Source organism: Sander vitreus, chromosome 17, assembly GCF_031162955.1.
Source record: "Sander vitreus isolate 19-12246 chromosome 17, sanVit1, whole genome shotgun sequence".
Classification (NCBI taxonomy): Eukaryota; Metazoa; Chordata; class Actinopteri; order Perciformes; family Percidae; genus Sander; species Sander vitreus.
The window spans coordinates 2,260,870-2,279,195 of NC_135871.1; the positions used below are offsets into that span (position 1 = coordinate 2,260,870).

The following is an 18,326-nucleotide window of genomic DNA, read 5'->3' on the forward strand; positions in this document are numbered from 1 at the left end:
GGAGGGGAGGGTCTTCCCTTTTGATCTTTTTAGGGCAGCAAAAAAGGGAGGGGGCTCTGCCTGAGCTGGCAAACACATTTAGCTGGTAATTGTTCAGATCAGACTGACAATCAGTCTTGGAAATGCATGGACAAACAAAAGTTTACAGCTCCAATTGGAAAAGTCAACAGGTCTCGCATAAGGCCCGTACACAAACAATGAAACTGTCGAGCTAGAGCTTCACTTTGATCAGTTGTTTGCGTTTCAATTATCCAGCCTGGTTGGACTGGTGGCTTTTGTTAGCACTGATGAATGGGGGCTTGGGTTTAATGGGCTGGCTGTCATTTTTGATAGAGAATCCATCCACCTTACTGCTTCTGTACTCTGCCGTGCTAACAAGCAGCTCAGTACAGTACAGTATGAAATCACTGCTCACTAATCAGATACATTGTGTTTTGACACATTTCCAAAGTAAAGCAGTGTTAAGTTGCTTTCTTATAACAGTTATATATTATTATTATTATTATTATCATTAAATCATTTGTACATTGAATTTATTCTTTCCGTTTTCTAATTTTACTGTAGTAGTGTAAATTTGTTTTGGCACTGCTAGTCATATAATGTAGTTCCACACAATTAAATATGGGTCATGGGACTTAAACACAGACGAACCATATCGGACTAGCATTTATGAGCAACATGATTCCTACAACTGTCAAAACACTTCAATATTAAGTGAGTACTGGCTGTAATGGGTCAGACCTATTCACAGGTGTAGCCAGGATTTTAGAAATACTGGGGTCAGGACAAGACTCCAAATTCTCCCAGCTGAATCGCAACCAACAAAGGAAAAATCTGTGGCCAGTGGGGAACTGTCAGGGCCCTCTAGGTCCTCAAAGAGGGCCTAAGATATTCTAAAAAACAATCATCAGTTGTAATTTTATTTTATTAAGTCATCATTTGACAGTCAATGTTTGAACAAACATTTTTGAGGAAATAAACCCTACACAGCTACCTATTCAGTTGATGTTGGAATGTAAGTGTGTGTGTAAATGAATTGTCGTCCTATCAGAATGTTGCTGCCTCAGCAGTTGCTGGAAAGAAGCTATGCTTGCTTTAAGTTCTGTGATTGGTGGTCCAGCTATAAAATGACAGAGGGCCGAACAATAGTTTTCAACGAGAGGCTAATTTCAAATGACAGTCAAACTGACCAATCATATCTTTACCCTGAAAGGACAGCTTTGTTATGCTAACTTTATAACAAGTTCCGCCTGCTGTGGGGAACACGAATCACAAAATAGCACCTCCTCTACACCCATGAGCAACGCCAATAAACTAGCTAGCTAGCTTGTGGTTTCACGTTGGTGGTTAGGACCATAGCTATGAGGAGGACATTATTGCGAATTTATTATCCATGCCGTGAGGATGTTTTCAAGATGAACTTTTAATGAAAAGTTGATCGCCAAATAAAAAGACCTACACCAGAGCTTAATGTGCGTCTTCATTTGTTTTTGTTTTTTTAATTTAAAGCAATAGTGCATAGTTTCTGTCACCCCCATGAGGAATTCTAAGTAATGACAACAAAACTGTTGGCACGTCCACATGATACAAGCCTTCTGTGATCCCGTCGCTGCTATGTTAAGATTACACGACCACTTTGATGCATGAGTAAACCTTTCAACACACCAGAGTATATAAAGATTTCATTTTTTGTTACAATCAAGGAATTTATTTGTAAATTAAGCATTACCAACAATGCATACACACATACGTCATGTATAAATTGTATAAGAGAAGTAGTTGTACCGTAAAACTGTCAGTACAAGAATTCTAAGTGGATCCCAGGCGTAAAAAGCAATCAAACAATGAAACTGTAACAATAGGACTGTTGCTCCTAGTTTATGTGACAAAACACATAACAACAGGTAGAAAGATAAGAAAAAAACAAACATTAAATCAATAATAGGGAGAGAAAAGTGAGCAATGGAACAAACTAATATACGTCATTTTGAAACTGACCAAAATGACGTGCACCAAATGTCATTTAAGTGACTCAGATTTGTTATCTGTAAATGTCCCATTCACTTCTGAAGCAGTCGATAGACTTTAATGGACTCGTTTACTTAAAGAAAAAATTATATCTTCATAAGTCAATATATTCCTGACAAAGGTCCTTAAGAAGTTCAGATTACTCTTGTTAGGCTATATGACTCTCCCACTGTCTACAGCTTAAGTCAGCCCAGAGCGGTTTGCTCCTTGGGAAAAACCCTCAACTCATTGAATGTTTCCGAGCACATACAAGTGGCTGGAGGTTGTAAGTGCTTTTTGATGGGGGCTGCTTCTGTGTTGGCTTGTGGCATTCAGGGTGCTTAGGGAGGCAGGGTTGTGTTCTCTGGTCACCCCTGCTATTCTACGGCCTCCACGGGGGTGTTAGGTGGTGGGGTCGAGGCAGGGGTTAAATTGCTCCCTAAGCAAATGAAGAAGGTAGCTCTGTTTGTTTATCCGGGGTTAAGAATGATGGTTGCGACTCAATAAAATGGATGAAAGCGATGTTACCCCCGTTTTTCGGCACTGGAATTGCTCCACATTTGCATGGCAGCATTGGCGACACAGAAGGTGTGATTTTTCCCACAAGCCAGTTCCCTAAGGTTCGCTGAGGTTCACTCTGACTTTACAGACACTGGAGGCAGTGGTGGGGGCTGTAATGGAGAGGGCAGACTAGGGCCCTAATTGAATCAATTTACACAATGTCTACTGGTCTTTCAGAGGCTCCAGAGAAGCAACATTATAAACTATCAAAATTGTATATTATCAGTATTTTTCAATTGCTATCAGGTTACATCATTGAGTTATCCCAAAGCACTGGCTTTAATTGATTGATTTGGTGTCTGTGAGCTTCTGTGGGAAGTCCTAAGGGACAGATCCCTCCCTTAATCCAATGTGGAAGGAGTTAAGCAGATTAATGTCAAGTATTGTCTAATCCATTTAATTCAGTGTGCTTTGGGTTCAACAGCCTTTCATAGATCAGGATTAAGTAGTGAAGGAACTCGTCCAGAAGTGCAGGGTCACAATAGGGTTTTCATCATGACAAAGATATTTTTTGAAAATGGGATGAAATTGGATTTCCATGACAACAAATGAGCTGTAAAGATGAGCATGCAGCATGCAGCATGCAGCATGCAGCGATGTTTTGAATATCTCAGACAAATGGTCAGACAAAAAAAAAGACATTTAAAGATGTCACCTTGGCTTGGAGTAATTGTGATGGCCTTTTCTCTTTTTACATCATTTCCATCTGACATTTTTATAGACCAAATAATTAGTCAATGACTCGATTAATGATCAACTGATTAATTTATAATGAAAATAATCGTCATTTGCAGCCCCAATCAATTGTACATGCTAACATCAAAAACATTCTATGAGTCAATCAGTGTGTTTACATGCAGTTTAAAAAAACGATTATATTCGGGTTAAGGCAATACCCCGATTTCTCAAACGCCATGTAAACACCTTACCCCGGTTAAAATCGGAGTTCTCATAACCCGGTTAACCCTCCTACTGTCCCCGGGTCAAATTTGTTCCATTTTCAAAGTTTCTATATCAGAAATTTGAGTTTCTTTCAACCAAACTGTCAAAATAAAGAATGTGGATGGTTCCCTGCAACGCTCTTTACAAGTGAAATAAATGATCAGTTCACTGCTTTCATTGAATTTGGATGATTTATTAAACTCTATAGCATTTGAAAAATAAAATGGTAAAAGAACACTGAAGAAGCTTAAAAAAACTTTTAAAAAAGTGTTAAAAACTGAAAAAGGTTACAAAAACATGTAAAAAGTGACAAAAACTTTTTTATTATAAATTTCGACCCCCAAAAAGTAAGACAAGAAGGGAAGACAACACAAGGGTTAACAGAGGTAGAGAACTCCTTCAGTAAGAAGTAACTGCCCCTCCCCACACCGCTGGAGTGGTTGTTTAACCGGAAATAATCCGTCGGCACTGGGAGTCATAGCCGTTGCTATGATACCATACAACTAAACAGCGTTGTCCGAATTAGCGGGCCATCTGCAGAAAGAGGGCGATGGCTAAACAGGTTGTCCATCTCTGGAGCTGTCAACCCTGTCTCGGCAAAAAAATGGAGGGACTGAGCAACACGAGCAGCGGCTGCTGGCTAACGTTAATGTTAGTTAACGCTAGCTAACTCCACCCAACACTGGTTAACGTTACTGATATAATGAGCCGAACAAGTTGTCAGTCATCTGGCGACTTTTAAAATGTTTTTGGTGGGTTTTTTTTAAATGTTTTTGCTTTTTCAACGTTTTTGGCCCACATTGAGTCTAAAGACGTACCAGGACGTTTTTGATGCTTTGGTTTAGTTGGAAAAAAAACAAATTTTCGGCTATAGAAACTTAAAAAAAAAAAAAAAAACGGGTCAAATTTGACCCAAGGACAACAGAAGGGTCAATAAGTTAACCGGGGTAAAACCCACACCCTGGTTACATCTGTGTATGTAAATGCACTGTATGACTCATAGAGTTCGAAAACGTTTTGAACTTTTAGCCTTTGTGTTCCATCTGCCTGGATCAGCTCTGACTGTCCTGTAGGTCTCTCATTGCATCACCAGCTTTATTATCTGGTAATAGGCTGAGAACTCATCATTCAGTTTCACTTTCTTACTTTATTGACAACATTTATTAGCCTGGAAATCCAGATGCAAATCTGAAAGATTAAGGGTCTGGCAATGAGTAATGAAAATGATGACCCAACTCGAGGGGCGGCACCAAGCATGCATTTGAAAATCTCACTGCACGCAATTGGATAACACTACGACCAATCACAACAATACACGGGGTTACGTATCCAGAGCCCCATACGCTTAGCCACCAGAGGAGCTAACTGGTAGATTAAACTCTTAGCTACCAGAGGAGCTAACTGGTAGATTAAACTCTTAGCTACCAGAGGAGCTAACTGGTAGATTAAACTCTTAGCTACCAGAGGAGCTAACTGGTAGATTAGACTCTTAGCCACCAGAGGAGCTAACTGGTAGATTAGACTCTTAGCCACCAGAGGAGCTAACTGGTAGATTAAACTCTTAGCTACCAGCGGAGCTAACTGGTAGATTATACTCTTAGCTACCAGAGGAGCTAACTGGTAGATTAAACTCTTAGCTACCAGCTGAGCTAACTGGTAGATTAAACTCTTAGCTACCAGCGGCGCTAACTGGTAGATTAAACTCTTAGCTACCAGAGGAGCTAACTGGTAGATTAAACTCTTAGCTACCAGAGGAGCTAACTGGTAGATTAGACTCTTAGCCACCAGAGGAGCTAACTGGTAGATTAAACTCTTAGCTACCAGAGGAGCTAACTGGTAGATTAAACTCTTAGCTACCAGAGGAGCTAACTGGTAGATTAAACTCTTAGCTACCAGAGGAGCTAACTGGTAGATTAAACTCTTAGCTACCAGAGGAGCTAACTGGTAGATTAGACTCTTAGCCACCAGAGGAGCTAACTGGTAGATTAAACTATTAGCTACCAGAGGAGCTAACTGGTAGATTAAACTCTTAGCTACCAGAGGAGCTAACTGGTAGATTAAACTCTTAGCTACCAGCAGAGCTAACTGGTAGATTAAACTCTTGCATTATCCGGTCGGCAAAACAGCAAAAGCGTCCTTCTTGCAAGGGAACGATTGGAGCGCCGTCTGCTGTTCCTCTTTTAGATAAAAAGTCAAGTCTAACTCATTCATTGTAGCGGCCAAATCCGTTTTAAACAACATCATGTTCATTCGTAGCCAACTTGAAATGTTTACTAATGACTTGGACGTCATCATCTGTTTAGCTCGCCTCTGGCCCGCCTATATCAGATACACCGATGTGATTGGTGCAGCTCGGCTACAAGGGCGTAGTTAATGAGCACCGTTACTGAATGCCAGAGGGGCTCGCTGAGCAAATTCAAATTGTGCTCTCGCGAGAACTCTGGATTTCCAGGGTAAACATTTGTATGTCCAAGGATATAAAACCCTTTTGACAGTACTGATGATTCCATAGCTTTTTCTTGTGCCACCCTCAGGCCCTCGGGCTGCTGGGAGATGTGTTCACACTGGGGAACATAGGTGGGAAGAGTTGAAGTGGTGTCACATTCACAAACCTTTGGGCTCATCTCATCAACATTCAACATCTTAATGAATGTACGAAGTCAAGATTTACTGTAAAGGAAAATAGGAGTTCCCAGTAAGTTTTTAAAACCAGTGCTGCTCTGTTGCATGCACACACTTTAACTCACACACTCTCCGATGGAGTGTCATCGATTGGCTGGATAACAATCACAAACACTCCAACAGCTAAATTTGTGTGAACAAAGGAAGAAGGAAATGTAAAGTCTGAGTGCATCGTAAGAACAGTAACATTGTCACTGCATTGCCAGTTCCATCTAAAACCGCTTATAAACTAATACATACGTAGGTAACATAGTAGAAAAATATTTCAGGAATTGGATTCATTTTGGATGATTCTGCAGATCACAAATTGAAAAGGAGCCCAGAAAAGTGTCCTTCGTTTTCTTTCAATCAAATTGCCCTGGGCTCTGTCTCCCTCATGCTCTTACTTACCTCTCTTATCTCCTCTCTTCTTTCCTTTCTTCTTTATTTGTCTCTTCTCTTTTGCCCTTTTTCAACCCTGGAGAACCCAGAAGAATACCATCCTCTTGGACTCTGGAAGAAGACCTTCATTTTGGACCCTGAATGAACATCCTGTCTTACACCTATCTCTACAACCCGTTCTCACTCTGAACTCGTAAAATACGGACGTTTGGACAGTGGCTGTCAGTGTCTGAAGTGACGAAAAAAATTCCGCATAGGGAGGTTGGCTGGGGTGGTGGATGGGTCAAACACAGGACTTTCACCCAGGTGACCGGAGTTCGTGTCCTGCGTGTTTCCTAAAGTTGCTTTCTTCTTTAACCGTCCCGTTCTTCCCGTGTGTCACGGAAACGTAAGCCCACCCACGACCTTTTCCTAAACTCAACCGTATGTTGAGAGAGGTCTGCAACAAATGTCCTCTTGAAGGAAATGTATGGCCAACTTTCAATCAGCAGTGCTGGAACTATTTGCTCTCCTGCTGGCAAACAAACACACAGACACACACACACACACAGACACACACACACACACACACACACACACACACACACACACACACACACACACAGGGATTCAACATTGGTTTTCTTGGACTGTTGTGGAGTTCACGTTAAAGTATAATAACCTAATTTGATTGATCACAAAACGCGTCATATCAGAAGTAGATGACACTAACTGGACCAATACGAGGCAAAATATCAAACACGTTCACTGGCAAATCCATGTAGTTATCCATCTCTCTTTCACACAAACATACCTTGTCCAATCAGATTAAACGCTGGGGTGTTAAAAGGCGGGAGATGAAAGAATAACAGTGGAGATACTGAGAGTTACAGAACCTGATGGAAGCTAAAGCCTAAAAACAAACACAGCAGTATCATCCCCACAACAGCAAAGTGCTCTGACACTGACATGCTGCTATCTGCTAAAAAAAAAGAAAGGGAGGGGGGGGGGTGACCTTGTTATCCCTGTTGGGATCAGACTAAGAATACCTACCCTGTTAGCTTTCCCTGGTCAGGTTTCATATGGGGAGAAACCAAAGGCCGCAGCGTTTTCTTTCTGTTCAGTTAAGAGGTGCTGGTGTAGGAAGGTTAACACCAACAGTAGATAAGAAGCACACATTTTTTTTCTTTTGTTTTTTGACAAATGTGCCAAAAATAATATCAAACTCAAAAAAATCCCATCAATAATGTTCTCAGTAAAAGTAAATAAACAGATGAGGTATACAATGGGTTGAGAAACCCTGCAATTAAAATATGTATGCTATGAAAAATGAGGAAATGGTACTGAAGACAAGTTACATGACCAGAGTCATGTAAACGTATTTCAGCTAGACTGCGTAAACCCAGCCTGATCCGCCGGCAATTAGATTTCTTCCTGCAGCTCAGGGTGGAAACCTGTACGTTTATCTATCCTGCTTCCATTACAAATTTGCGGCTTATCCACCTGGCGCGCTATTGGTGGGTTTAACACGATGACGATAGAGAAGCGACCAAGCAGCTTTTTGTTTACGTCACCCGGATCGTTGGTCTGATTGGTTGAAGTACTATCCAATTGCGTACAGAGTCATTTGAACTATACCCGTTGAGAGCAGACTCCCCAGACTAATGTTCAATCTGAAAAGATTGAGCTTGGTCTGCTGATAGCCAGACTATAAAAACCCCAGAAAGTTCAGCACTACAAGTGTGCCATTAGACGCAATTAGGCCTTTGTCTAATCAGTGTTTCGAGACCTGCTTCATTAACCCGTCTGTTGTCCTTGGGTCAAATTTGACCCATTTTCAAAGTTTCTATTTCAGACATTTGGGTTTCCATCAACCAAATCGTCCCAATAACATAGATGTATAACATGGATGGTTCCACTCAACGCTCTTCACAAGTAAAATTAATGGTCCGAATTTCAATTTTATAGCATTTGAAATTTTTTTTAAATGGTTTCTAAACCGCATTCTGACTAAACTTTCACTAATACCAGTCTGTGATCACCCATTTATTATCCTCTGATCTTAACTATTAGTCAAAATAATTAAGAATTTCTGCTTTTTTAACTGACATCATTTAATTTACAGTAAAAACGTTTATTGACCATGAATTCCAAGAGTAAATAGTAATGGTAGTGGGGTAAATAAAGAGACAAAAACGTTAAATTTTGGTCATTTTCAATTTTGACCCGGGAGGACAAGTTGATAGTCGACGGGAAGACAACACAAGGGTAGTGTAAGACGTACAACCTGGTCTGTAATGAACAGGGCCACATGGAATCTGCGGATGGCACATGGAAAATTCCACAAAATTCCAGGGGTCACCGCTGCAAACTTAAAAAAATAAAAATAATTTAAAAAATATGCAGATTCCGTTTGGGTCTGTTAATGAAATAGGCTCAGAGCTTGGTGCTGGAATAGACTGTAGGCCTGTGTTACCGGGGGCGCAGGGCAGCCTCAGTAATAAATGTTCAGTTTATGAGACACCAAATAAAATGATTTTTTATGATTTGGAGGACTCAGACTCTGCACACTGATCCAGCATTACAGGAGTGGTAACTTAACTTAAATGTCATAAATGTAATAAATAAACTTCAATATAGTGAGCACTACGACTTGAATTCCATTCACCTCCATTGTATTGACAGATATCTCAAAACCTGAACAAATAAAAGTGAACTATCTACATGGAGAGATACTACTGGAGGAAGAGAGAAAAGCAAACATTGGGGTCTTGTGTCACTGTTTGGCTCCTGGTTCCTCATTGGTCCACTTGTTGTTGGTCTGTCCAAGTTGGGTTTGTATTTTTTATAATGGCTATTTTAGTTTCAGGTATAGTACTTGCTTGAGCCCCCCCCCTATAAAGGGTATAAAATCGCTCATGGCACCGCCCAAGACAATTGTGATTGGTTTAAAGAAATGCCAATGAACCAGAGCACGTTTTTCTCCCATCCCAGAATGCTGCGTGGACTAGCCAGACCCTCCTCCGCAGCGCTGTGGAGGAAGGTCTGGCAATGCGAGACTACGCTAAAGGACACTTTGACATGAGGGCGGAGGAGCTGGGGATCCAACCGCCAATCTTGTTGATGGACAGTTGAAGATTGAAGATGTGAGCCCCAGCCAGAAGAAGAAGACAGTGATGGATAGCTGACCCCATACAGCTAACTAACAAACAAGCTGACATTATGCAAACACTAATTGAATTATCAGTGGTGTAGATTTGGCAAAATGACAACCAGAGCGCTGTCAGAATTGAAGGGGTTGCCTGCATACTGCCAGATTTAGCAGCTGAGGCTAACATACTTAGGATTACTAATAGCTCACCTGCTATCGGCTTGTACATGAATCTCATGGCATCACTTTTAGGAGGCAAAAATGGTTATGCTTATGTGTGGATGGATGTTGTTCGTCAAGAAAAAGTCAAGACATAGTCAAGAAATGGTGTTGTAATTGGACAGTACATATTTATAGTATATACTTCACAATGACAACACCACCACCATTTCTGACTTCCCCTCTTTTAGATTTTCTAAACCGTTTTAGCCTCTGCCCATTGAAACCTTTTTATCATTAAAACAGGATATCCTGAAAAAGACGCATCTAGAAAACATCTAGAGCGGCAAGTGCACCAAGGAGCCCACACACACACACACACACACACACACACATTGTATAAAATCTACAGTTTTATTAAAAAGATAGTTTAGAAAGACAGTAGCTCCCAAGATGGCGGCCGCCTGTATATGAGAATGCGACTGTCTTTCTAATCTATCTTTTTAATAAAACTGTCTGTACACTTACAAAGTTCTCAATGCTTCGGTTAACATTTAGGGACCCTCATTATGCTACCGTTGAAGTGTGGTGATATTTTGAGCCTTTTTAGTGGTATAAATAGCGATTTGTTTTTACGTTCCCTGTGCCCCGAATACTAGCGTTGGAAGCTAATCAGCGGTCCGCGCTAGCTTCTTTCAAGCTACAAACACATTCTATTAGCATGAAAACATGTCCCAGAGAACAATCGTGTGGGTACACATCTGTTATTAACCCCTAGGTTGGTTTTGCGCCGGAATTGTCCTTTAATGTATTTACACACAGCTCAGTGTGTGTGTATAGAGGATTAGGCTGCTCAGCAAACTGGTGTGACTCTTTTCATTGTGTTAAAAATAGGGCCCAAAGCAGACATGTACCAAACAAGAGTTTAATATCAGTATTTTAATGTACATTTATTACACATTTTAAATAAATATTCCATCCTTAAAATTATTGTACACATCCTCAAATAAAAAATATATTTATATATGTATAAAAACAGACATTCAGGGGGCAAGAAGAACACAGGAGGGTGAGGGGTTCCTTACAAACTGCATTTTGTACACATCAACATTACAGTCAGAAACGGAAACCTGTGATTATCAAATGTAGCTGCCACATTGTTCCATCACTCTGTGAGAAAGATACAGAATGATCCCAGTCAACACTGCAGTGTTACGGCCACACAGTGTGTGACAGTTTGTGTTCCTGGCAGTGCGGCCAATCAGGGCCCTTCAAGTCTCCTTGAGCAGCAGGCGAGAATCCCAAAAAAAAGACTCTACTGATCAAAAAAAACAAAAAAAAAACATAACGCACTGTACTAAGATGTCCCGATAAGTCAGACAATTAGTTATGTGCATCTAAAAACAAACTTCTTTTTTTCTTTTTCTTTTTTACACAGGTCTAAGTCTAGAGTACAAAAATAGATTTCTCATATTTTTGTTTATGTACAGCTTTCTTTTGACTTTGAGGAAAAATAGAAAAACAACCTACGTATTAAGATATAGTAATGCTCAGTATAAAAATGTCTTTAGAGGTTGTTGTTTTTTTTGGAGAGAGGAGGAGTGTGCCGGCTGCTTGTAATTCCGGTCAGTCTGTCAGTTTCTCCACTTTCTCTCTGTCCCTTCTCTCTCTCCCTCCTCCTCAGCGCTCGGACGAGTAGCGCGTGCGTTTAGTCCTTTGACTGAAAGGGTAGTGGATGAAGTCGAAAGGGCGGTGGTGGCTCGAGTGGACGGGCTGCTGCCCCTTCGGCAGCCTCTTCATGAAATGGACCTCGCGCTGGTGCTGGCGCGTCCGCGAGCCTTTCCGTGGCCGCCCACGCCGGGTGAACGCCATGTACCAGCTCTCGTAGCGGGCGTTCCTCAGCGCCGTGTAGTTGTTCTCCAAGACGATCTCGGTGAAGATACAGTCGCGGCCTTGTCCGTTTTTCTGCAGAAATGCACACACGCAGAGAAACACAGTTAGTGGGTGTGTTCAGAGACGATTTACAGATGGGAAATATCAGAAATATCAGATGTAAAAAAGGCTTCCCTGTGCTGCCTGGCACACACACACACACACACACACACACACACAGCCCTCCCCTCATACATGCGGCATATGCTACAGTCATTACAGATCAGAGAGAGGGGGAATGACAGTAAGCGATGACTCTTCTCCCCTCCAGCAAACATCCAGCAACTCTTGTGGGTCAGTAGCTGCAGGACGGATCCTCCGGCCATAAAGCCTTAATCAGCCCTCACGTGTCACTTTCACTGCTGGTTTGATCTCCTGTTGCATTTGTGGTGAAATTTAAGCGAGCATGCTCTGCTTGAATTGAATAACAACCAATCGATTTAAATACCCCTCCCCAGTCCTCTGCTGAGTTTGGTTACAGTAAAGCCCCGCGGGACAAAAGTGCAGCTCAAGGATGAGACGGTGAATAAACAGCTGGGTGAAGTGTGGCCCTTTAGTTGTAAAGAAAACATGACACACTTTCCATCAGCGAAAAAATGTACAGTAAGGTCAGCTGAAACGGCATTAACTGGACTTGGACACAGTATAGCCTACTGTAACACGCGGCGTGTTAAAAATAGTCATGATACACCCATGTGCACACATCACCCAAAAGACACACTCTCTGTTCATTCTTCCTCTCTCTCAACGGACACACGGGGCAGGCTGTGACTGGGCCGGTAGCTCGGGGCAGATGGTGTGCGAGGCAGGGTGCTGGGTGGGTGGAGGGGAGTGTGTGTGTGTGTGTGTGTGTATGTGTGTGGGGGGGCTGCAGAGAGGCTGGCAGCTCTGTTTATTAGCCATCACAGTGAGAGAGGGGCACTGAGATAGCCTCAGCCTGAAACACACGCCTAAACACTCACATAACAGCAAGGAATAAATCCTAACCTGGAGCACTGTATTAACTATTAATTATAATATAGCCTCTAAACACGCTGCTGTACTGATTTTAGAAGCATAAAATGATTATCTAGCAGGTCGTCCTCCTTAAGTCACGAGTCTCCAAGCTCATTGGTTCCTACTGAAGAGGTTCATCTTTCAAAACGCTGCGCAAGTATATAGTTTTGAAAGAGCTCAGTAATTTCCTACAAACAGCTGGTCACTGTAGTTTTTTTTATCAAATAAACAGGAGGAAATGGTGCATGTGTTGGGGACTATTTTCAGCCGTGGACTGATACACATTTGGTAAGAGGAATGAGCTATAAGTAAGAGGTATGATGGAATTATTGCTAGTTTTGGTCTTGTAATGAGATGTTTTGAGATTAGATGAACAGTATTACCAATGTTATTGTTTAAATAATTGTAATTGTTATTGTCTTTGGAACTATTTTTGGTGAGGAATAATGTATTTATCTGCTGTGCAGTGATATCTAACTGTACACAGTGGGAAAGCAACCCAGCTGGTTCAAAAAGGATGCTATTATGCTCTATTTACTGTACATGTGACCTGTCTTCAACACAAACCTCCTAGACCTAGCTGCACATCATTCCACATCACTTTTAAGAGCTTCTACAACATCTTGTGTTCACTTTTCACAACATGTAGTCTCAGATGTCAGCCTGGAGCACCACAGCTACTGACATACCAAAAACTAATGGATGATTTGGCCTTTATAAAACAGAAGACACACAAGACACACTCTAACTCCTCTCGCTGCCTCTGCTTCGGCTGCTTGAGGTCAACGTTTCTCCTCACCTTCCCGATGAGCTTCCCCTTTTTGTTCATGCAGATGTAGAAGCCCGTCTCGGCTCCCTTGATGCGCACTCGGCTCCCGAACGTGTCCGTTTCCACAACGAGTTTAGCTAAAGGAATCAAACAAAAAGAGTCTTGTTAGGAAATACAGCTGAGAACAGGGTGGCTGGTAGAAGGTTAAAGTGTGTTCTGAAATATGCCTAAAACATTAAAAACCTGAATAAATGACAGCCCACGCGCATGTATGGACAAAAAAAGCATCGACAACACACACAAATGCTTGAGTGTGTTTCCAAGCAAGCATACTCTTTCTCCCCTCTCTCTTTCACACACGCACGACGCACGCACGCACACACACACGCACACATACCTGTGGGACCATTCCTGGGGATTTATGCAAGCTGAAATTCTTGCACAATGATAAAAGCATGTGTCTCTTGATTCTTTGAAAGCTAAAGAGGCGACCCTGGCAGGCCCATCAAGAATTCTTTTTCAAATAGATCTGCATTGATCTCACGCGTAAAGCTTCACATTTACCTCTAGACCTCGAGACGAACTGAAAGACACAGGGCCATACGGACAGCGTGACTTTAGGGAGGTTTGTGCTTTTTTTTTTTGGAGTTGCTGTGCAACAAGATCCAACAGACTGTAGCGTATATCTTCAGTTCACGCTGCAATCATTTCACATTCTCATATCTATTTCTCCAGAACATTAGAAGCCAACAGGAGATGAGCTATTTATTCATAAATATCATCACTAATCCACATTGTCTCATAAAAATGGTTCAATGGCGTCGAACCCAGGGTCACCGGGGTCACCCACCCACTGTATCACCATTACACGTCTGAGTTACAGTGGTGGTCTGAATGAAGGGCAGAGTCAAAGACAGACATGGGAGACACACACACACACATACTGCGTTTCACTAGCTTTGTGGGGACCCGTCATTGACATAATGCATTCCCTAGCCCCTTACCCTAACCTTAACCATCACAACTAAATGCCTAACCTTAACCCTTACCCTCACCCTAACCAGAACCTCATTCTAACCCTAATCCTAAAACCAGGTCTTAACCCTCAAACAGACCTTTAAAGTTGTGGGGTCCAGCATTTTGGCCCCACAAAGCTGTCCGGACCCCACAAGTATACTGTATTCCTGTTTTTTGGACCCCACGAATATAGTTAAACAAGAACACACACACACACACACACACACACACACACACACACACACACACACGTAAAATTGCTTCAGATGACCTGAATAGCTTGCACACTCATTTGAGGCCACACACGTGCACAACTACATTGGACCTCCCTGTACCCCATTATCAGTAGATGTTTTAGTGGAATTCAGTTTACTCTGAATATAACAAAAACTGTAGGCCAGAGCGGCATAGGGAACTATGCAGGAAATGTTCGGAAGGTAGAAGTAAGATGACTTCTAATGGCTCTTCCAGACCTGCGGGATCTCTGGAGAACCGCCTCCAGCACAGTGTACAATCCAGCGGACAGTTTCCCCTCCACCTCCACCTCCACCAGTAGAGACTGAGATCATAAACCACCTCCAGCACCAGCTAACTGTTCTGGTTAAAGGGGAAGGTTTTAGGAAAATGCTGACGATAAGGGGGGGGTTCCACTTTTGCCTTTGATATTTTCAGTATCATGAAACAAGACCACAAATAGACAAATCTTTGAAGAACTGAATGCACGAGGACATATTCTGCAGATATCCCGATTTGCATTAGAAATTCCTGATTCACACACTCATTCAAAAGGTTACGAGTTAGCCTATTTCATATCTCAGACATGTTGCTCTTTAATTCTCCAGGCCTTCTTCTTATAGTTAACCCTTGTGTTGTCACCTGTTTATAAAGCAGAAAGTAGCCTGTAAAGTCTCCCCCAGGTCTGGCTTATATCCTCTTAGCCAACTTGATTCCAACTTATTACCACTCGTTTTACACTTCTCTGGAATTTATGGTCACTGCACCTCATTTACATGAAATTATGCCTAATTTTCTATTTGGAGTAATAATTCAAAGGAACATATGTTTATGTATTGTCACATAAAGAAATAAAGAAACCCATATTTCTGATATAAAAGGGGTCAGATTTGACCAGAGGACAACATGAGGGTTAAATGACATTATAATATTGGCTTTAAGCCCCGTTTAAACAAAATAAAAAAATAAAACATGCTGGGAATCATTTCAATCACAAAGCAAAAAAAGATATGTTATGTAGATTTATACAGGTAAAAAACCGAATCCTTAAAAACGAATAATAAGCACAGTTTTTGATTTAAAAATGGAATTGTAAAATAGTATAAATGTGCAGGCCAACAGAGATACAGGCATGAAGTTACTTTGTGTTATGAAATGCATGGCGAAATGTAATCAAACCTGAATCTGAAATGTCCGCGCTGAACACACAATGAAGGTTTTGTTCTTCAGGTCATAGAGCATTTCATAGAAAATGAACATAACATGAAATAAATCTCGATTATCCTTTGCATTGGTTTCGAAATTTCAAAAAACAAAGTAGGCCTATTACTGTACAGTAAACACCGAATGCGAATGATGTCAATTATTTGAAAAACTATATCTACAAAAATGGAGAAAGAAAAAGTGATCGACTTTAACCTTTTGTCTGTTTTATTAAGTAGAAATGATCACCCAATTCTGTGTTGGGTCTTCTAGCCAACTTAATTCCTCACTGCTAAATAAGAAATGATGAATTATTTTAGTTAATAGTTAAGATCAGAGGAACGTATGTATGCATTATTACAGCATGTTTGACACAACGGGTTAACATTTCGGCGACCACGGAGGATCGAGCACAGACGTGAGTTATTGCGGGGGGGGGGGGGCTTTTTTCTTTTCTTACCGTGCACATCCCCATCGTCGGCCATGGCGTTGATCTTCTTGTTGGGCAGGACCTGCACGTGCTTGCCGCTGGTCCGGCTGTACAGCTGGTAGATCCGGATCAACCTGCGGCTCACGCGGTCCGTCACTTCGCTCTGCTCGCTTACATGCTGCGTGAAATTAGGCGGGGACTGATTGGTTACCTGTCAGAAATTAGACGTCATCACAATCATCAATGTGTACAATTTGTCTTATTTATGAATTTCTTTCATTTTACTGACTGGCAACTGCGCAAAAAATAATAATAATAATAATAATAATAATATCTGGACTAAGAGTGAAGCCAAATTGTGTCTTGTTACTGTAGGAAATGATTGAGGCACTTAAACACAGAAAGGGGGGGGGACGATATCCTAACGCAACAACAGCATGTTGTTGTTTTCCCCCGAGTGACAAGTGTAACAAGTTCCAGGCGCGCTGCTGCCAAGGCAAATTAACAGCTTCCAAAACAGACGCACGGCGTGATTACAGGTTGTGCGTACAGGAGAATGCATGCGCGCCACAGCGCAAAACACACACACACACACACACACACACACACACACACACACACACACACACACACACACACACACACACACACACACACACACACACACGCACACACTTTATGAACGGGATAAATGAACTTCTACAGAACATCACTTAAAAGTCTCTTTATCCGCCGCGCTCCACTGTGATGGAATGACTGCTGCTGACGGGGAGAGAGAGAGAGAGAGAGAGAGAGAGAAAAAAGGGCCCTGGTTACTTTGAACCCCACGACTCGCAAGCATTTCCCTCCGCCCCGATGCCCCGTCTGTGCCCGCGCGTCCTGTGCCAGGGCCGGTATGTTCATTAGCAACCTGCCAGCAGGCCGCGCGCCCCGCTGCCCGTCGCGCACCGTGGGAGCCATCCGATATTGTTGTATCTCATAATGTGACGATGATCCCTCACCTTTCCTCCTCTCGCTGTCATTGCGCCCGTGCATCACGCGCTTTGATTGCCATTGTGTTTTAGAGGTTTCCGAAGATTCATTTTTTTAACGCTCGAAATAATAATAATAAAAAACCGGAACATTGTAAAACATGTATATGGCAATAAATGAATGCAGTGACATACCTGAGCATAATAGCAAAATGCGAATAAGTGTAGACACCTGCAAGGAAGAAGAATAACATGCATGGAGTTAGTTCAGAGCTGCGTGAGGGATGCATTTACAGTGCGTAAAGAGTGGAAGAGAGGGAGGAAAGACACTCACAGATAGCTGAGTCTGGACGGGATGGGTCGCATGTTGGATGGAGGTGAAAAGCTCTCCCAGGACCCTCTCAGAGCGGCAAAGTCCAGCTGATCTCGTTACAAATCAAACACTCCCGTCCAAAAACAAAATCACCGAAATCCACAAAAAAAAAAGGTCAGAGGTGCTGACAGAGAGGCTCAGGCATGCACATTGGGCACTTTCCTCATTAAATAAATGTCCATTATCAGGCTCCCCTTAAACAGCCGAATAGCAGTGATGACAAATGATAATTTCTCATTCAAATAAAAACCTGTTTCTGTCAGAAGGCTACAGCAAAGTCTAAGTGCACTTGCAGAAGCGGAGCTGCACGTTGAAGTTTCGTGGATGAAAAAAAAAAAAAACAGAAAAAAACGCAGCAGGGTTTTCTTCTTCTATTTGTCTTAATAATTTATTTTACAAACAATTTGGTCCACGCTGTCAGACTATTTCCTGGTGCTTTGTAATCCCCGTGGTCCTCCGCGGCCTTCAGGTGTGTGTCTCTGTGTGTGTGTGTGTGTGTGTGTGTGTGTGTGTGTGTGTGTGTGCGTGTGATCCCGCTG

General features: G+C 42.0%; 1 protein-coding gene across 2 annotated transcripts; it reads right to left on the reverse strand.

Moving 5' to 3' along the window:
- Nucleotides 1-11,492: 11,492 nt before the first annotated feature.
- On the reverse strand, nt 11,493-17,780 carry fgf8a (fibroblast growth factor 8a). Of its 2 annotated transcripts, none has more exons than XM_078273109.1 (5): nt 17,749-17,780; nt 17,610-17,646; nt 16,474-16,621; nt 13,590-13,696; nt 11,493-11,827 (listed from the first exon to the last, which is right to left on the reverse strand). In XM_078273109.1, the coding sequence occupies exons 1-5, from the start codon at nt 17,778-17,780 to the stop codon at nt 11,543-11,545; spliced, it is 609 nt and encodes a 202-aa protein (XP_078129235.1). In that variant the 3' UTR covers nt 11,493-11,542. The 2 variants fall into 2 exon arrangements, with proteins under 2 accessions (XP_078129235.1, XP_078129234.1); XM_078273108.1 differs by having other exon boundaries at nt 16,474-16,654.
- Nucleotides 17,781-18,326: the final 546 nt, after the last annotated feature.